General features: G+C 44.0%; 1 protein-coding gene across 8 annotated transcripts in view; it reads right to left on the bottom strand.

Annotated features, from left to right (window-relative positions):
- Nucleotides 1-21,830, bottom strand: part of Zfp462 (zinc finger protein 462) — a 140,499-nt gene that overhangs the window by 22,951 nt on the left and 95,718 nt on the right. For all 8 annotated transcript variants that reach the window (XM_087549716.1, XM_087549718.1, XM_087549715.1 and 5 more), the window contains 3 exon segments: nucleotides 9,583-9,850; nucleotides 8,616-8,752; nucleotides 178-401 (listed from right to left, as the gene is read on the bottom strand). In XM_087549716.1, coding sequence (XP_087405842.1) covers nucleotides 178-401; nucleotides 8,616-8,752; nucleotides 9,583-9,850 — 629 coding nt within the window.

Here is a 21,830-nt window from a genome sequence, read left to right as displayed (position 1 = left end):
CCCAAGTTCTAAAGTGATCTTACATTACTTTTATTCTAAGGAAATGAAGTGTTACTCTAATTACCACTTTAATTGGCTTACACACAGTAGGTGTGACTACCATAACCTGTCTCCCCTGCCAGCCCCCTCCCCACAGGACTGCTGAAGTGGGGGAGGCAGGAAGTCCTGGGCAAGTACCTTATGCTCATCGCGAAGGTGAGTGTCCAGTTCCTCTGTGTGCTTGGTCTCATAGTAGCAGAGCTGGCATTTGTAAGGTCTCAGTTCATTGTGCTTTTCTATGTGCTGCTGGAGGCTCTCATCACTGGAGCAGGTGAAGGTACACTTATCGCAGCGGAAAACTACTCCCTGCAAGTATTTTGACAGTTTGGAACGGCACACTTCAATGGGGACAACGCGCTCTTCTGTGGAAACAAATCGAATGGAGAGATGGGTGTTTTTACTGACGGAAAGCAGACATTCTTTCTTTGGAATGTAAGAGGAAACGGACCCATTCAATTCTGATACGTCCTGTGGGTCTCAGTCTGTGAACACACACATACACACTATCCCTCCCTGACTTCCCAAATAACACACTCCTCCAGCACAACTGGGTACTTGAAGACCAAAAGCCGCTTGTACTTAGCACCAGGTGTATTGCATAATTAAAATGGGGCAGGTGCAAAGGCATTGGGTAATTTCTGAATGAAGGTGATGAAGGCAGGTTGAGCACAGAAGTGGCTGCCATCGTTACCAACATTAATAACCACTGACAAGATCATTTTGGAGTCCTTCAGCAAGTGCCATGACGCCTGGATGCAAGGTGTCTCTGGGGGAAGTAAAGAGTTATTACCTGGGCACCTACGGACTACCACTGTGCTTCACCTTCCAATGATACCAAGGCTAGAGTTACTCCTGTTTTCAGGATAAATAAAAATGAGGAACAGCACCCTACTTCCATACTAGGGATCAAAGCGGGGTTCCGTAGACGCTCAGCAAGCACTCTGTCACTGAGCTATATCTCTAGAGAAGGACAATGTTTTACAATGTTTTAAAGTTCAGACACTGCAACTGACAGAGCTGAGATGTGAACCCAGGCTGACTTCATTGCTACTTCCACTCCCGTTCCCCCCTTGAAGATGTTCTCCTCCAGGATGTTCTGCTCCAGGCCTGGAAGCAGGGGAATCTCAATAGAACAGATACTACAGTATTCAACCAAGCAGCATACTTAGCTTACAAGTGAAAAGTGCTGTGGGTAGCATTGAAGGGGCAGTTTGGGGTCCATTGGAACCACTGAAGATTTATGTCTTTCTAGTAAAATCTGTAATCTGATAGCTACAAGAGGAAGAAAATTCCTAGCTGGAAAGAGAGGACTTGGGTGCCTTCCCCACTCACATACCAAATGTTGTAGGGCTGGAAATGCATCCGCTTGTGTATTTTGCACTCTCTCACCCTTGTGTTTAACTGCTCAAATTGAATTTCACACCAGTCTGCCCAGAGTATTGGCGCACGTGCCAGATATCCATAACTGGGATAAAATTAAAATCTGTGCTATATATGCAAGAATCAAATATAGCCTGTGTTTTCATGCTGAGTCTGGATTTCGGAAGACTCGGAAAGTTTACAAATGGACGCATACAACATATACTTATATTATTTAGAAACAGCAATGTATTATTAAGTCAGGAAAGCATGATTTTATTCCCAGAGACACTGAGTAGCGATGTTAGTCTTTTGCATGCTGACGCGACTGCCTCCTCCAGCCTTCCCTTTGTTATCGGCTGCACTGGGACCCAAGGGAACTTCCCCCACCCAACATCATGTCTTCATCTCAACCACAACATTCTAACTGCAGGGCACTCACTGCCTTGGAGCCCTGAATGTAGTGCCTCATCGGCCAGCAAAATGCTGGGCAGAGAAAGCGTTAAGGGTGGTGTCTGTAACATACTCCCCAGAGATCTAATGCATATGTTATTTTCTCTATACAAAGAGTCAGTTGCTTATTTAGAAATATAAATATTTTTAAGCCAAAGTACAGCAGACAGCTAAGAAACACATGATTATAAAGTAATCTGCACATTTTCTTAGAATAGCAAATGTTTAACAGTCTTCTAAGCCATTCAGTTCCATGGTTTGGTGTAAACGGAGGGGGAAATGCCTTAGTATAAATTAGTTAGCCCGAAGGAGTCCACTCTAGAATGTTCTACTACTCTCCTCCTGGGTTTCTTAAAACAGCACGACTGACATCTGGGGGCTAGACAGTCCTGTGGATTGTAGCTTAGCAGCTTCTAAGTCTTCACTCACCAGATTCTTCTAGCACTCATGCCTATGACACCCAGAATAACTGCAGGGTAGCGCACCCTTGGGAGGCTGGAAGAACTGGTTGAGATCAACCGAGATCAGCAATACTAGGCATGAGCTACAGTGGCTCAGAATAGGTAAGCCTCAGAGCCTAACCTGCTGCACTGGATGGAGGGTGGCAGTAGTTCCAGGGACCAAGCTGCACCCTGAGGTTGTACTTCATGGAGAGGGCTGCCATGATCGCTTTTGGCACTTCCAGGAGGCTATGGCCCTCCGCTCTCCTCCTCACTTGTTCCTGATTTATTTTGTCATCTTTACTGCTTCTCTTTTATTCTCTGGCTCTGCCCTGGCCCATCTGCCCTAGATCTGTCAACCTCAGTGGAGATGAAGAACAGCTGGGCACACTTTTCCAAGTAACAATGTGTCCAATGCCACAAGGCCAGCTATTCAGCTGCTCAACAGTCTGTTGCCTGAAGTCAATAAATGGTTCTCCCCAAGCCCCCTTTTTAAGCATTTCCTACTTCAATTCCTCTACCACATTGGTGAATTTTTTTTTTTTTTTGCAGTTTCTAATTTCATGATGCATCATTAAGAATTTTACCCAAAGGTCTAAGGCCTCAAAGTCCTGCCCTGAAGTTCAAATGCTAATAGCAATAATAGCTAATACATGACTTTACAATTGATTAAAAGCTTGCTATGAGGCGAGGTCTATTAATTGCTATAGTGCTGTATATTGAGACATTGGTAATTATTGTTATCATCTGAAGATGTCTATGAAATCTTCCACACACAATAAATAAGTGTAATTTTAAAAATTAAACATAAAATACAGCATTTATCATTCTCAGACTAATATATGAGCTAACGTGGACCAAATCTCTTGCTTATTTAAATGTACATTATCAATACCTGCCAAGCTAGACTAGCATGGCTCCAGGCATGGATTGAATCCTGCCTTGGCTATAGAAGCTCATTTTTCTATGAGTGTCCTAGTATCATGGATCTTTCTTGATTTCACACCTCTCAGAATTACCCTGGGTAAGAAATGCTTGTGACTCAGCACCCAGTGAAGGTTGAAAAAAAGAAGGTATCACCAGTTCATGACAAAGATAGTTTATCAATTTCACTTCCTCCTCCTCAACTCACTGCTATAGGGAGACATGAAACTGGAAAGGCAGGAGTCATCACTGAAACACCTGTGCCTTAAGGTGTATCAAGAACCAAATCAGCTGTGATGCTGTGTTGGCAAGGAACCCATTAGAAAAAGCTGCAGAAATGCCAACTACTAAGGATCATTTCTCAGCAAGAAGTCACATAACTGCAGAGCCCAGAGTCACCAGGAAGAACTCCTCTGGAAAGGAAAAGAGCAACACACTAGAGTTCCCTTCCAAGAATACTCCAAGTCTTAAATGAGGCAGCAAAAGAACTGGAACTCCTTGACCCCAACAATCTTTGCTTACAAGGCATCAACCCAGAGGACTGAGCCCAAAGGCCCATTCACTATTTGTTGGACAACTGAGTGACAAAGGTTAAAAACTGGAGGAAACCATTAAGAAAACAACATGATTCCAATGTGGGGGCACTTGGAAAGTGGAGGCCAGAGAGTTTGAGGCTAGCCTGGGCAAGGTAGTATGTTTCAGATCAGGTTGGCATTCAAAAGACCCGATCTCAAAGGAATCTTTTGAAGAGGAAGAGGAGAAGGTTAAGAAGTTGGAGGAATAAGAGGGTAAGAAGGAAAAGTGAAGGGCATTATTGTCTTTAAAACCACCCTAAATAAAACTACTAATAGATACAGAAGCACTAGCAACCAGCTCCCGGTAAGAGCTATTAAGTTTTGACATTAGCAGGTTTCTAGGGAGAGCTGGGACAGTCAGTACCTCTCACAGGTAAGGATACTAGTGGGAGGGAACATATAATTTCACTAAGTCAAAATAATAGTTAGTCTTATTGATTTTCTCTCCTGAAATCAAAGTGTCCCAAACAGAGAAATAAGGGAAATTTCCATTCAGGATGCCCTCCTTCAAGGCTTAGCCTAACTTAGGATTTGTCTACCAAAGCAGGAAAACAGAACCTTGAAGTTAACATACCAACTAGAGAGCAACCACAGTGATTACACAGCTACATAATCACAATGTAAATATTTATCAAAAATGTTTCAGCCCTGCCATTCAATCTGCACCCAGATTTTCAGGCACACTATAAAGCTACAGGGCATAGCTGGGCAAGCTGTGTATGAGCACTGCGCTTTCAATGGTTGTACACTCACAGATATCCAGTCTCAAAGCTTCCGATAATGCTCAACTTCCCTCAGAGAACAAATCTTCCTGTCTCTTCAGGGCTGAACAGCCCTATATCTTAAAACACCAGCAGACATGTGACACATCTATTGCTAAAATGAAAATGTACCCAAAGTCCTATCAAATGAGTTCATGAAACAAACTCCCAAGTTTAGACTCATCATCTTACCAGATGTTTACTGATCTAAATCCATGAGAGAGATAGATCTAATGATCAACTTGGTTAGATTCTTATTTAGCAGGTGTCTTACCTATAATCTGATTTAATCCCCCCACCCGCTCTGGCTTTCTATGCATTTGCTAAGGAAAGGTCAAATTTCTGAATCGCTCTCTAAAGCCTCAAGATACATTCTTTTCAGGTACCTAGAGTAGGTCACCATGCTGCTAATACGTCTTGTCTCCAGTGGACTCAGTGGTTTACTAATAAACTACTCTCACCCTGATAGTGTCCCCCAATTTATGTCCACTTGGAACTTCAGAATATGACTACTAGGACAGAGTTTTGGGATGTAATTAAGATGAACAAGGTCCTATTAGATTATGGCTGGCCTAAAATTCAATGCATGATGTTTTTGTAAGAGAAATCACAAAAAGCAACACAGATTACTGACAATGAGGCCTCAAGAAGGAGGCAGAGGTGGCTGCCACTATAAGCTAAGGATATCAGAGCATGCCAAGGAGCTAGGGTATGACAAGGGTAGGTAGGTGATCTACCACTGAGTCTATCCCCTTCCCCCATCAAGGATGGTTTTTCTTGAAGTTTTAGATGATGCACAAGCATCAAGAGGCTGATAATTCTAGCCTCAATAACTAAGAGAGAATACATCACTTAAAGCCAATAAGTTGGTAGACATGTATTTTAGTAAACCTACAAAGACATTATAGCCCATCTCAGGGCCAGTTCAGAGTTGTTTTTCTTGCCTTTTATCCCAAGGTTTTTAATTAACTGAGGCCTCAGAAACATCTCATGCTGTAGACCCTGGAGACCAAAGATGTTTATTCATCCGGAGCAGGCAGTGCACAGGTGCAGAAGCCTCATTACTGTGGGATCAGTCCCAGTGTCGATCTGCACAGCAGACATCCGACCACATAGATGAGACACCAAGACCAGGTTCTCTCTGGTCTGCCTTGAAGTAGAGATGGACTCCAGAGCCAGAAGTCAGCAGATACTTAGAGCCCTCTGCCACCTGTGGATTGGGGTCCTCATCTTTGACCTCCAGCCCTACAAAAAGTTCTCTCTATAGACCCAACTTTCATAGACTCTGAAACACTTGGTGGCAGCTTCCCAAGGGTAAGAAGTGATAACTGGGATTCAATGCAAGTGCTGTGGGCCAGACACACCTGGGCTCCAATCCTCGCCCGTTACCCAAGAGTCCTTGGACCGTAGGGAAGCTACTCAGTTTTTCTCAACCTGTTTCTGTTGTTTGTCATCAGGGATAAGTCATGTCTCCCATGCTGGGTTTGGAACATTTACTGTAAAGCACTCAGCATAGCATCTATGACAGTAAACACTTACTAATGGTAGCCACAGATATTGGTGTCACTACTGATCTTTAACTACACATATGTGGATCATATTTCTACCTTGGTGAGGGCAGTATTCACATATCCAGAGAACAAGTGAACAGAAGAGGTTATGACCAAAGACACGTGATAGAATCAAACAAAACAACAAAACACTGGGCTGACTCATCACCTGATGACTCCGGTTGAGTACTATAGCTCTCCGTGACCTCATGGAATAGACTGAGCACCTCTTCATCTATACCAGCAAAAACCCAAAACTTTACCAGCACCAATGTGATTGGATAAAGGATTCGTTTGATGTCCTGCATCAATATTCCAAAATCTGAATACTTTGGAACTCTGAAACACTTCTAGTCTCCATCATTTCATATTATGGGATGGTCAATGTGTACTGTATTGTGGTATACACTGTAGTATCCCTGTCTGTTCACTGTAGAGATTCCTTCTAGACTTTAGTGTCTGAATTGTGGGAAAATTTTAACAAACACCCCAAAGGCAACTGATTCTGCTTTCTTCTCTCCCAAGGAATGCAAAGATTCCAAGGCCTAACCTGCAGGGATGGTTACTAAAACATGGGGATCTTGTATACTCAAGGTGTCTTCAAGCTGTTGCTGAGATCATTCCTATTGTTGGCTGCTCTTTCTATTGGCCTCACTCTCTTTCACCTCTGCCTTCATTTCTTCATTTGTTTTTAATGCAAGAGCTCTGCATGAAGGACTTTGAGCTACTTTAAGTCCTTTGTGAAATGAAGCTCCAATAAATTAAGTGGGTTGAATTAAAATAGCAGAAAGGATACAGACAAGTAACCTCACACCCCATAGTCTTTCTCAGCCTTGAACTTCCTATTCACAAAACAGTAGACCATGAGATGGTTGTTGCTTGTTGATGTGCTGACAATGAGGTGGCTGACTGTAGGGAGCTCTTTGTCAAGTGCTCCTGGCCTCTGTGCAGAATCACTCTACCTCTCTCTTCCTTAAGTCTCAGCTCAAGACAAGAGAAGTCACTGAGCTTGTCAGTCATCAAAGCTCTGATCCCACTGGGCTTCAATATGGGAAATGACTGCAGCCAGTATGGATTCACCACAGTCAGTAAGGACTCGCCATTGATGTTTTCTGGGCACCGGCTACACTCATGGCCTCCACCCAAGCTGCGATGGGGCACACATGTTTGGCAACACATGGACAGGGGGATCAGAAGCCAGGTGAGAGAGGCAAAACACCAGGCAGGCAGTTGAGGGCCAAGAATCCCTGCCTACATACTGCTGTGCTGCTTTTGCCTGGCTCATAGGTGGTTGGCCTAGCCAGCTACCGTCTCTCGTCTCATTAGATTGCAATGGAAGGAGGGAACAGCACTGTAGATGTTGGGTCTTCTATGAGATTTGGGCAGATGTAGGCACATGACAGGCATGCTGGATAAAGGTAGTCCTACTGGGGAAATGTGAACTACTTTATAAATGCCTCCACACTGGCATCTAAGGAACACCTCAGCAGGAAAGGGGGCGACATGGGCTATTTTGCACATATGTGGCAAAAACTGCAAAGCTTTCCAAAGTTAGAGGCAAAAGAAAGATGTTAATTAAAAAAAAGAGGAAGAAAGAAGGATGGGAAGAAATGCAAAGAACGGCAGACTGCACTGCAAGCACGAGTGGCAGTGGGCATGCCAGGAATCTTTCTCCTCCCAGCTAGACAAAACGAGTTCCTCCCAATACAAAGATGCGTTAACTGGACAAAAGTAAACTCGATGATGATGATGATGATAATAATAATAATAACAATAACAAATAGCTTAAGTAGGTCAGTCCAAGTCTGTATATAACCCCAGCAACTTCAAGAAATTACTGAGGCAGATTGAGTTTGATGCCAACTTGGGTTTGAGAGACAAAACACAAAACAAAACAAAGTGAAACAAACAAACAAAAAATTGAAACAAGCCACATATTCTCCCAAGGATCCCTGCATAGCAGTGGGGATGTACATTCAAGAACTCACCATTGTATATCCACAATGGAACCCCATCAGCTACTCTCTCACATGGATCACATATTACACAGAGCAGATCCAAGCCAGAACAATCCAGTGCTAATCTATGGGTATTTTGCCCCGCAGTCTACTTCTGCATGATGGAACTCTTTCTCCTTGTCCATCCACTTTGTGTTTTGGAAAGCACCATTTCTGTCTTTGTATCTTTCCTGGTTCACCCTATATATCTTGATGGGAGCAAGGGACCCAAAATGGGAAATTCCTGACTCCCAGAACACTGATGGAAGAGTTCCTGAGACTCCATGCCCCTTGGCCTCCCTCCAGGGAGGAATTCTACTAACAGGAAGTTGTCTTATTCAGTGGATATGAGTGGCTGCCACTGTGTGACTCTTGCCTATAGGAACAGAGCTCAGGGATGAGAGCAATGCTGCTGGGGTACACAGGGAGCATCCTTAAAATGCCGTGGCACTATCTCCCAGCGGCACCACATCCCTCCCACCAGGACCCAAGAAAACCGAGTCAGTCTGAAGATTACCTCGGTGCAGCACTATGTGGTCGATCATGTTGCGTTTGTATTTGGTATGATAGAGGCAGAGAGGACAGCGGAGATCTTTGGGGCCTTCCTCCGGGACTGCAGAGTGCCCAGCTTCCACATGCATAGTAAAAGCAGACCTAAGAGAGGAGAGACAGAGACCGTGACAGAGAGTCACTAATGTGTCTCCTGCTGCATGTCTTTCACAGGTGCCCACGTGTGGCTCTCCTGCTTGAGAAGCATAAACTGAAGTAATCAGACATGTTTGCTGACCACATGATCCCTGGCCATCAAGGAACATAGGAGAGACACAGAGGCAACTGCTCAGAACCTATACCACTTGGCTGGGATCAAGGTTTCATATAAAAGGAAATAAATACCCTATATACTTCATTCTTGAAAATTAGAAATTGTCTATTAAGCCAGGTATGGTCTAGAAACATCAGCTACTCTGAAGGCTGAGGTTGGAGGATCACGTGATTAAACTCTAGAACTTTTTTTTCTTCAAGTAAATGGAGATTTATTAAAGAAAAGTGAAAAAGGACTGGTTAGAGAAAGGTTGTCAAAGGGAACATGTTTTTATTTCAGAGAACATCCCCTTCTTGTGTGTGTGTGTGTGTGAGAGAGAGAGAGAGAGAGAGAGAGAGAGAGAGAGAGAGAGAGAGATCTGAAATAAAAACATGTCCTATACCATACACTGGATCAGAGTAACTCTTCGATACTATCTCACTCTGTGTAGAAGATCAAACGCTCTGTTTTAAGATAATTTGTTCTTATGTAACTCTTCGCCCCCTTCCACAGCTCCCAACGTGTCTTTCTGGAACTAGCTTCCTTTTGTGAAGATTGAACCCAACCTTCCTATCACACACTGGCAGAGAATTTCTGGAACCCAAGGCAGGGAAGACTGTGGTGAGGGCTGGAGCAGGGGCAGCCACTTAGGTTTTACACAAGCATTCTTCACACCACTTACTTAAAGCCGGTGTAAAAAGAGCAGTCTTTGCATTTGAAAAGCTTCTTCCCACCATGCTTGTCCCGGTAATGGCGCCTGATGCTCTGGATGTAGCCAGAGGAGAATTCACAGAATTCGCAGTGAAGAACAGCTTCTGCCTTCTGTTCAGTGCCAGCAGCAGTCCCAGAAGGAGGCACAGGGCTAACACGGCTGTTGTTTCTTGCCAGGGCAGCTGACTGATAGTGATTCAGCTGCTGTTGAACATCGGGGGGCTCCGAGTAAGAGGAGTCTGTGGAGAGACAGGGACGGTGAGCTGGACCACAGAGGACAAGGTGTTGTGTGTATGGTGAGGACAGGGGTGGAGGTAACTGTGGTACCTGTTCTGTACAGGCCCTCCCCTACCCTCACGGCTTGCTACCTTCCACCTGAAAGTTTGTCTCCTTTAGCCAGCATCATCTGGTCAGTTCTGAGGAGATTCTAAGGGGGAATTACAACTCTCATCGTCATTACACTACTTAACCAAGAGCTCAGGAACACATGGATAGTGAGAACAGGCTACCACAGAACACCCATCCTCATAGAGTGCAATAAATGAACCAGCATGTCCGTACAGATGTCTACACAGGAAGGGACTAGATGATGCAACTGACCCCCAGCCCCTTCCTGCATCCCAGAATTCTTTACACCATTATTAAAAAAAAAATCCTGTCTTTAACACGAGGGCTCAGGCACATGGTACACCCACAAATACAAAAATGTTTTATGGCTTTAGAGTCAAGAGATTTAAATTTTAAAATATAAAAATCCGATAGTGTTCTCCTGGAAGAGCCGTTTAAAGCTTAGCGTTAAGATGGAGATTTATTCACAAATCCCATTAAAATGAAATTCCAAACAAGTTTCTCTGAAAGGTATTTTTAAGTTTGCAGTTTCTGAGCGGACATGATGAAATGGATGGCAGGAACTATAACCTGAGGAACTTTAATGGCAAGTCCTGGTGAAATGGGATGAGGAGGGGGCAGGTTTGACTAGACTGCCTAGCATGCTCCTTGGGATTTGGTGGTCCAAATTCGCCAACATAGTCCCATCTAGCCTTCCACTGCCTGTGAAGGTTAGGTGAAAACCTGTGAATGACGCTGAAGATTTTCAGAGTAACTTTCCTTGGGATGAAAAGAGAGCTCTCTTTTTCCTCCGGAAGCAATGGGGGGACACACATTGTACAAGCCTTCTTTAGATCTGACAGACACCTCATTTTCCAAAGCATGGATCTCCCAGGCAGGGCATGGACTACTAATGTTGTAAAACTAATATTTGACCAAATCAAGATCAATCGTGCCATTGGAAAAGCAGTGAGGGAACTTCCCTGACTACAGGGGATGCACCACCCCACCTCACCCCCATCAAAATACTAAGATGCTTTCGGCCCCTTGTTGCCCCCCCCCCCCCCCCCCCCCCCGTCTGTTTTTCTGTTTCCTGATGTACATTTTTCCTGATAGAGACCCTTTTGTAAACAAACCTGCCAGGCACAAGCCTAAAACAAAAGGAAAGGCCTCCAAGGGTTCACCACCAGGTGTACAAAGGGAGACAAAGGAAGAAAAGAAAGATACAGCCCACACATTGTCTCTATTCCTTTATCTCTGTCCTCTCCTTTATTCCTCTACCTTTTGCTGATGAACCCACCAAGGACTGCAATACAACTTTTGTTTACTTCTTCTGCCTTTCACAAGCAGGGTTGTTATCATCTCTCAAATTAAGACGGGTTTCTGTTTAGGCTCCAAGACCCAGTTACACCACACACTCAGGGAAGCAACTCTCCTCCTCTCCTGGGACCAGAGTTCCAGTGTGAGCTGAGCACAACTAGCCAGTGTCCCCAGAACTGCTGTCCTCTTGATAGAGATGCCCTCCTCTGCACTCTCAGCTCTGTGGCATAGCTTTTCTGAAAGCAACAGGCCAAAGCCAAGTTTTGCTGAAGAAGATCTGTCCCTCAACCACAAATCCACCCAGAGAGCAAAACAAATGCCCTTAAGGAAGGTCCACATCTCACTAAGTGGTTTGTAGCTTCCTCAAGAAATGGTACTCATCTAGTGAGACTCTCGGGTTTGCATTCATGTGGAGAACATCTCAGACACAGGTACCTGACAGCCTAAATCCCTTCCCAGCAAAGCTGTAAAGCAATAGATGGTTCTTAGGTGGGTATTAAGCAGGGCTAACCTCTTTCCTCACCTGCCACTCACCCAACCAGAATCTCTATCTGCGGCTTAGGTAGACCTCTCCAGAGGCACCGTTCCTTTTGTTGAACCCACTTGGTTGTTGTTGTTTCTAGACTCTACTGAATGTTATCCCATCCATTATAAAAAAACAAAAACAAAACAAAACAAAAACCCACCCAAATTCTAAAATGTAAATTTGTGTGTTATATGGAACTCAAAGGAAAAATGCAAGACATCTCAGCAGAACATTTCAAGAAACTAGACTCAACATTGCAAAAGAAACAGCTGCCGCTCGCTACCCATGCTCTCAGCACCTTCTCTCCCCTCCTGGTTAAAATTAGGACAAGTAAACTCACACAAAAAAAGCAGATCTCAGCAGCTATGACACATCTGTAACAGTTCCCAGGTCTGGAGCCCACTTTGTGGGACCTTTTGGAGCTTGGCTTTCTCCCGGGTATCAGCAGCCACCCCCTTGTTTGTAAATAATGTAACTCTGACCACTGTTCTCTAATCCACTGATCTTGGAAAGGGAGGTTTGCCAAGCAATAGAAGATTCCAGTTTGCTAATGGATTGCAGCCCTGAGACCAAGCAGAGTTGCTTGCGAGTGAAAGCAGGGACAGGCTGTGAGTTCAAAGCTAGCGCAGTTTACATAGTGAATTCCAGGATAGCCAGACTAAGTAGTGAGATTCTGCCTTAAAATAAATAATGAGGTGCATGATAGACCATTCCCCCACAGCACTCTGAAATTCCTCAGGCTGAGGAAGGAGCTAGAAAAACACACATATGCAAATGGAGTGCTAGCACTTGGGAGGAGGTGGGGCTCTAGGACAGACCAAGAATTTAAAGCAGGAAAAGAGAACCTTCTAAAGGTGCCTTCCCAGCACTTTCTGGTTTACTGGGTTCTTAGTAGACTACTTGGGGATTTCTAGATCCCCTGGAATGCCAGTCAAAGCCAGGTGTCAATCTTCTGGATTTTCATTTTCCTTCATCCTCCAAACATTAGCCATTGCAGAAACAACCACAAGAAACTTGACTTCGCAAGGGCAAACAAAGGAAGAAAGATAAACGTCACAAGAACAATGTCCCTGGAAGAAAGAGCTTTTTGATGAATCCACAGTGCTGAGCACACATTTGTTAGCATTGTCTTGGGGCCAGGATATGTTGCTGGCTCTGGGGATTCAAGTCCAAAGAAATCATAAAACGTAACTTCTAGCAACTCAGATCTGTTAGGGAAGGGAGCTAGCAGTTGACTGTTGGGAAAATACAGACCTTCGCAGCTCTAAAACTCATTCCACTGACTGAAGCAATAAAGGAGGCAAAGAGAACAAGTGGAAAGTCACAGAGAGCTGGGAGAGCAGGAATCAGTGGGGCAGGGAGAGCATGGTCTTGTGCCAATGGAGGTCAGGTCCCAATTTCTCCAGCTCCACAACGAAGCTGTGAGGAGGGACAGGTTAGGGTAGCCTGCAACCACATTCAGTTATATGTAAGCTGGGTTTGTATGAAGACTTGGAAGACAGGCTCAATGGTTAATGGGAATCAAATATCAGGGAAAAAAAAAGACAAAAGAATTTTAAGTAAGTCCATTTCTAAGGTGGACAGAGGCAAAGGATTATTCATCAGCAAACATTTACTGAGCATCCAAGTAAACAGGAAACCTGTTCCGGGACAGTAAAAGTTGATCCTTGTCTTCAAGCAACTCATTGTCTCAGAAAAGACATATATGTGATTGATTATGACACAATGCAAACAATTGGACATTTCACCGAGACAACTGCAAAAAGCGGGGAGGAAGAGGGACAGTCAGCATTGTTTAGTGATCGATTGTGAGAGTGAGGGAGATGGAGCAGGGCTGTCAGGAGTACCCGAAGTATTCATTAATAAACATGTCTGATATTAATTACTGTGCTAATTAATGAAATCAAGGTAAGACCAGCAGATGCAAAGAGTTTCCTGCACCCCAGCGCTAGTTTACATCATACATTTGGAGATAAGAGAACTTTAAACAACTACAATCTTACAATGGGAAAAAAAAAAACCAACAAGCCTGAGAAAAACCTTGGTGAACTGCTATAGCAAAAGAACCAGATACCCAATACCCACACCTGGCAGCTCACTAACTCCTGGAACCCTAGCTCCCGGATATCCGATACCCTCTTCTGGCCTCCTCATATACAAGCACTCAATTGCACATAGCCACAAAAAGAAACACAACACAACACACACACACACACACACACAAAAAAAAAAAAACAAGGGCTGGAGAGATGGCTCACTAGTCAAGAGCCCTTGGTTGTTCTTGCAGAGGATCTGGGTGCACATCTTTGGACCCACACCGGGTAGGAAGTTTCCTATAATGAAAGCTCCAGGGCATCTGCTGACCTCTGTGGGCACCAGACACATATGTACATATATACATATAAAGACACGGGCACGTGCACACACATACACACAAAATTAAATATTAAAAAAGAAGTCTTTTTTTTTTTTTAAATGAGGATGAGAACAAGGAAAGGGGATCTAGACGGAGGAACACAAGCAGCGGAAAGAAGGTGGTATATGGGTTGTGGAAACAAAAGTAGATGATTCATCAGCAAAGGGTTGGTTAAACATAGGTGTAGATATCCAGAACAGGGTGGGGATAAAAGGGTAAAACTGAGATAAACAGGAAGAGGGTTTCACTAACTCTAGCTACGAAATGATGGATATTTAGAAAGGCTCACTAGTCATGGAAAGAGAGCAGTTAAAGACATACTGTAGTTGACAGCAGGGGGCTTCTGGCCTGGTACCCAGCTTCTATGATATAACCACTTTGAAACTTTGACAAAAGACAAAGGCAGTCTGAGTTTTTTTTTTTTTTATGTGTGTGTCAACAATATCTTAGGAACCTGGAGTGAACAGAGAATACTGTTGCCTTGGGAAAGAGTTGCGATGGCCCTTTGGGACGATGACACCAGTCTTTCATCTACAGCTGGGTTCATGGGATGCCTCAAAACCACTCAGTATGCTAGAAAGCAGCTATCTCAAATTCTTTCTCTTGCATTTTGAGTATTGGTGGATGGCTCTTGCTTTTGCTCACCTTGGAGGTGTAACCAAATGCTAGATGAAAATCTCCCACCATCAGTGCTGCTCTCCTCTCCATCCCATGCCTTCCCACTCACAGATTTCTTGGGTCTTCAGATTCCACAAATACTACTTGTTCTGATCTCCTCCAAGACCTAGTCATGTATGTTGTTGACGCTGGTCCTTGGTCAGGCCAAGGTACTCGGAGTTCTGCAATTCCCACATAGCTGTTTAAACTCTGTTGAAAAGTCACTTCCTTTGTGAAATCCAAATGAGCCAATGGGCTGCCTCAAATCCAGATGAACTTTTTGTTCAACTCTATGCCCTGTCAACACATGTAGCACATCTACTGTTCTCTCCATGGACTCATTGCACCCCGTATAATGAGCTCTCTTAAGCAGCAGCACACTCAGGAAGACCAAGGCTGCAGACTGCAAAAATCTGCAACTGACACACCTTATGGAGGTGTTTTCTCAATTGAGGTTTCTGCCTCTCAAATAACCCAAGCTTGTATCAAGTTGACACAAAAACTAGGCAGCACAGTCATGCAAAACATAAAGATTGAGAGATGCACTGCACAACATGTAATGTAGTTAATAGCATGCTTAATATTTAAAATTGGGCAGGAGAGTATACTTTGTGTGTGTGTGTCATGCTATTTTGTGTTTTGGATCCCTGTGTAGCCCTGGCTGCCTTGGAACTCACTCTGTACACCAAGGTGACCTTGAACTCACAGAGACCTGCCTGCCTCTGCCTCCAGAATGCTGGGATTAAGGGTATGTACCACATGGACCAGATCTATTGTTATCTTTACAATAATGGTTCAGTGTGTTTGGACAGGTCATCCTTTAGGTTTACTAAATCACGATATTCAAGATAATGTTTGCTGGGTTGATTTTGTGAACAACTGTGACTATTAAAGCATACAGGTGGTTTTATATTTATTTACAATGTGATATATACCACAGGGACATGGTTTCTTGTTCATTCTTGACTCTAAGTATATACAAATGTCTGGAAAAGTACATCATAGTTGCTAGAATGAAGTTATGAAGAAAAAATAACATATATAAATGTATATACACACGTTACTTAATGAATAGGAATGGCCCCCATAGGCTCATATATTTGAATGCTTGGTCATTAAGAGGCATGTTAGAGGGATTAGTGGGATTAGAAGGTATGGCCTGATTTGAGGAAGTGTGTCATTGTGGTGGTCTTTGGGATTTCAAGTGTTCAAGCCAGGCCCAGTGTTTCTCTCTCTCTCTATTTCCTGATGTTTGTGAATCTGGATGCAGAACCCTCAGGTCCTTCTCCAGCTTCTTGCCTGCCTGGGAGCCATCTTGCTTTCCTCCATGCTGATGGTGTCTCATGTTCACCAAGTCTCTTCACAACAATAGAACACTGGCTAAATACTGAGTATGTAGCTCAGAGCTGTCAAGAGAATTCATGGACTTCAATAAACCTAATTATTTAAAAAGATTTCTTGGCCTCTAAGTTCCACACCTCTACTCTCTTTCTCAAGATACTTGGCTGTGGAAGAAAACTGGTATGCAGAATGACAATAAAAACTATAGGTAGTCAGTATAACTTTCCATCTACTTCCTCTGAAGATGCTGCTTCTATAGGCCATTGCAAAGAAAACTATGTAAGAAATGAAGCTTTCAAACACGTGCCATCTCAATTCTGGATAGTGGCTGTGGCAGAGCATAAATGTCTAGGGACAGTTACGTTATTTTATTTCCTCCTTTTGATTTTGTCTTGAGAATCTCCAGGCCAAGGACTCTGGCACCTCCCTGTCTTCTATCACCAGTGGAGTTCTCTGGCCTGGGTGCATAAGATTATGATACAATGGCCAGAGGAACAATGGATGCTGGGTGACTATATATAGGAATTCTAGGCCTGGTTGTCATGGAAACAAACGGAAAAACAAACACCTCATCCTGAAAATAAGTCTGAGGCCAAACTTGAAGGAAACAGACTCTGAAAACTTCCTGTCATTCTGATGAGTAAAAACAAAACCTTGGAATATGATTAGGGGGATGAGGTGGAAATCACAAACAGTAAAAAACGTTCTAGTCTTCAAAACCACAGAAACACGGACATTTTCTCTCTCTGAGATGTATTTGCACTTCGGCTTTTTGAAAGTATCTTTCAGAGGCCTAGCTTTGCATGAGCTTCAGGCCATCTCTGTTTTAGTATGTGGGGGAACCTGGGCCAGGCAGAGCAAAGTCAAGAAGATACTTTACTTTCCCCTTCATTTGATCTTAGTTAAAAAGTCCACTTGTCTTTCTCGATTTTTCAACCCAACAAATAACGCCAATGATCACCAAGTCAAGGAGGTCAGAGAAATTGTGAATGATTCATTTTCCTCTTTTTGTCTCTGCATAAGCCAAACCCTCTGGAAGGTTGCTTGCCGTCTACTCATGAAACTGCTGTGGCTATTCATGTTCCGGCTCTCTTGGTTGGTCAAGCATTCCTAGCAGACCCATTCCCTCATGCTTCCCCCACTTGAAGTTGTTTCTATTATAATACACAAGTGTGACCATAACAGCCACCCCGTACAAGAAAACATCCCCACCCCAGATCCTCATGGTTCCCATGCTGTATTTAACACCAGCCACAAAAGCTTCTCAGGCGTTTCATCCTGGAAATACTTAAATCAATCAAGCTAAACTCAATTCAAATTTGCTGTCACTAAGAAGATTCCCATTGATTCCTTACTCTATTCCTTTCTGGGTCTCTTCTACTCGTACTCACGATGCCAAGATTAACTTATTTAGCCCAGCTCACTTTCACATCGCACTATGCATGGTGCATCCATCTATCTGCTACGTCCACTTTGTAAGTTGACCTCCCTTGGCACTTTGCTCAGGGCCTATCCAAAACCAAGAACCTAATAAACGCCCTGTAAATATCCAGAGTTCAAACTGAATACATGGGTCTGCAAAACTGAGATTTAAAAGCAAAATCCAGTTGGCCAAATGCCACTCTCGTTTTGGATGCCGGTTTAATAGAGCCTTCCCACTGAAACACTGACCTACTTTCACTGAAATGAGCTTAGATCTTAATTACAAGGACAATGGTTTCTAGACACTGGAATTTGAATAGAAAGGAATTTAGAAGCCACAGCCACTTTAAGCCAAAGGCACTCATTTTTGGCCCTACCTCGAAATCAGCTGTAAGAAGCCACTGTGAAATCGAGGGTGCTGGAACATCTGGAAGCCACTTGAGGTGACGCCATGTGCGGCATTCTTGTTTTTCTTTTTATGCAGCCAGTGGCAGACACAGATGTTTTCAAGATCCTCAGCTGTATAGGAGTCACACCCATTGAATATGCCACGGCTTTAACGTGCAGACTCCCACAGTAGAGCACTTTGCAACCCATAACCAAGTATTCCTGGATTACCTTTGGGCGTCCTCCATTGCATAACATTGTCCACCACCAGGAGTGTGCTTTCCTTCTAGGTAGGTGGTAAACAGGTTGTTCATCTTACATAAGGGCTGATGGCAGCTCCACAAAGCTGTTGATGGTTTCGTGTTGGGCACACAGTCCATGGAGAAGCAGTAACCTAACCTGGAGCTTCTGTGTGGCCCAGTTTTTAAAAAGTGTCTTTTTCCCTCCCCCCTGCCACGGTCATTAAGATACATTCTTCACTAGATGGTATTCACAACTCAGACTTTATTCTTCACAATCCTCCTTGAAACAGGTTGGGAATTTGCAGGGAAGCAAATGAATGCTAGCGGAAGGGGCCTTTTCCTAAGCTTTTTGTCCCCTTTCTTTAAGGAAACTCTGGGTGGCATCTGCCATTGTTAATTGAGAAGTTCTTACAATACCAAATGCATAAGTCACCTGTGACTCTTTTGAATTGTGTGGTGAGGAAGTAATGTTTCCTGCTGCTCATTTAGATCCTATAGATGTCTTTACCACCCTCAACTATCCAACAAAAAGCACGAGTACAAAGGCTCCTTTCTAGAAATGACTTGGCCTCCTCTGCAGAGTGCTCTGAGTAACCTCTGAAGGTATTTAGAGCTCACAGGCCATGGGTGAAAACATGGTTCTTCCTCAAGACCTGCCTCGAGGGGAGATGCCTACTGACTTCAAGGAGCTGGTCACAGTGTTTGTAAGGCTGGCTACGAGCCGAGCTGTGCGAGCCAGACAGGAAACCATTGTGGAGATTGCTTAAAAGATTAATCAGGAAGAAAGCACATCTGGTCTAAGCACATATATTTAGAGGCATGTAGTGCTCTAAGGGATGTATGGAAATCAGGTGAGAAGGGCGACGTCTGATCAAGAACAGGGATGAGCAGCCACACTTCAAAGCACAAAGCTATTCTAAAACCGTCCCCAAGCTGGAGTCTCTGAACCACCAAACCCAGTGGGTTTCTTACCCTTTATTCCTTTATTTCCACTTATTCTCATGCAGTGGAAGAAAATCCTTGCTCTGGGTTCAGCTATATTTTTAATCACCACTAAAGCAGTAGGTTCTTCCCTTAGGATAGTTCCACCACCTACTTCAAGTTCACCCAGAGGAGCCCTGCTCAGTGAAACTGCCTAGGGTGTGTAATGTAAGCCTCCCCAAATCTGGAGGGCTCAGCAAGTGAGACAGAGATTCACCTAGTACTGGCTCCGTTTGGGATGTCTGATAGTCTCTCACTGAACTTCACTATGACCATATAGAACTATTACCTTCCATTTTATAGATGAGAAAACTGAGGGGAGAACAAAAGCTAAACAATACCTCCTCTTTAACACATGCTTATGAGTCTCTCATAGCCCAGAAGACTCCAAACAAACAGACTTCTTGATCTTCCATTTGCCAAAGGGAGACGATAACAGTCAAGTGAGTGTGAAGGACTGTGCCTATTACATAGGAATGCCTCCAAAGCCTGTCAGTTCCACATCAATTAAAGCTCACATCATACAAACTTTTCATTCAGTAAGGGTATTCTAGCAAAACTGGGCTTGGTGGCACACACCTTTAATCCCAGCACTCAGGAGGCCTAGGCAGGGGGGATCTCTGTGAGTTCGAGGCCAGCCTGCTCTACAAGCAGAGATCCAGGGTAGCCAAGGATGTTAAACAGAGAAACCTTGTCTCTCAAAAAGACACACACACACACACACACACACACACACACACAGGAGAGGAAGATGAGGAAGAGGGAGAGGAGGAGGAGGAAGAGAGAGGAGGAGGGAGAGGGAGAGGGAGAGGGAGAGGGAGAGGGAGAGGGAGAGGGAGAGGGAGAGGGAGAGGGAGAGGGAGAGGGAGAGGGAGAGGGAGAGGGAGAGGGAGAGGGAGAGGGAGAAGGAGTATTCTGGCATTGTTTCCCACAAGTGAAAAGAACCTGACCACCTTAACTGGACTACATTGACTAGAGTGGCAATCTCTCCCAGTGCCATCAAATCTAAATTCATGGTTACTGCTAGCTTGATTAATATGTCGGGAGTAGAGATGGCTTGATTAATATATTGGAAGTGAGGAGTGGTCAACTGTGGGAGGAGCCTGGGTCTATATCAAAGTTAGAGCTCAATGCAAATAATACAGACAGAATGGTTACCCTCACTTTGTTAGGCAATGGACGCGAACAGAACAGTCACATATCAGCTGGTAAAAACAGGCTTGTCAGAGCAAATTCGATTGCATTTTGAACATAGCTGTCATTATCGATGTCGAGTTTATAGGTGTGACTCGTCACCCTGTGGACTCCTTCCCGGCCATTTTGCTAGGTTTCTTTCCACAGCATTTCTGGTCCTCCTTGATGTCTGTGAGGGGCAGTGTCATAAATATCTAGGTTTGAATTGGGACTTTGGCTTTTACTATGTGACTGAGGAGGGCATGCTCGATCTCCTGGGAACCCCTGACTTTGCCTGAATTGCTTTCCAGGACTACCTGTCCAGGAAGTTTGTCTAGTCTTCTTTAACCGTAGGTCCACAAAACAAGTGAAAGAGCAAGCAAGTAAAGAAGGCTATCCAGAAAGAGCAATATGGTCACAGTTTAGAGTGTGAGACTTGGGTTTCAGACAGACAAGGCATCAGGGAGTCATCTGTAGGTATGATAGAGAGTGACCAGGGCAGAGTGCAGTCCATGTAAGAACTTTCTATGGTGACGTGGAAATTATTTTGAAAACAAAGTATACAGTCACTCGAAGACTTGAAGCAGGACAGGTGAGAATAGAAGGCTTACTATGTTTTAACCATTTCCATGTTTAAAAGTTACAGCGTAGCCCTGCCCAAACAACGAGGGAGGCAGCTTGCCTTAAGTAGACTCCCCATCCCTACTGATGACGGAGCTGCACCCGCAACCCCAGACTCCATGCTCTGTTAAGTAGCATCCACTACTGTTTCTCATCTGGACTTTACTAGCGTGTTGGAACTGCTCATTTGAAACTCAGTCCCTACTGTTTCTACTGTGCACATCTGGAATCTATTACAGGCCTACCGAGGGAAAGGAAAGAAGGCAAGTCAGGGGTCTCCCTTTTCTGCTTTCTACCTACCCTTCTTGTGCAAACAGTAAACACAGGTGACTGCATGGTATATGGGCACAGTACACAGCATGTGCTCAGCATCCACATGGGCAAGCAGTAGCCTGGGATCTTTGGAACACTTCCATGACACTGAGTTCCAGCGATATCCAAAAGAACCCAGAGCTGCATTTTACTTTTAACATCCACGAGTCACATAAAACTGTAAAGCTTCTGTAAGGCAAAGGACACTGTGGCTAGGACAAAACGGCAACCACCAGATTGGGAAAAGATCTTTACCAATCCTACAACAGATAGAGGCCTTATATCCAAAATATACAAAGAACTCAAGAAGTTAGACCGCAGGGAAACAAATAACCCTATTAAAAAATGGGGTTCAGAGCTAAACAAAGAATTCACAGCTGAGGAATGCCGAATGGCTGAGAAACACCTAAAGAAATGTTCAACATCTTTAGTCATAAGGGAAATGCAAATCAAAACAACCCTGAGATTTCACCTCACACCAGTGAGAATGGCTA

Source organism: Rattus norvegicus, chromosome 5 (assembly GCF_021556685.1).
Source record: "Rattus norvegicus strain SHRSP/BbbUtx chromosome 5, alternate assembly SHRSP_T2T, whole genome shotgun sequence".
Lineage (NCBI taxonomy): Eukaryota > Metazoa > Chordata > Mammalia > Rodentia > Muridae > Rattus > Rattus norvegicus.
This window is presented reverse-complemented; position numbering and strand designations above follow the sequence as displayed.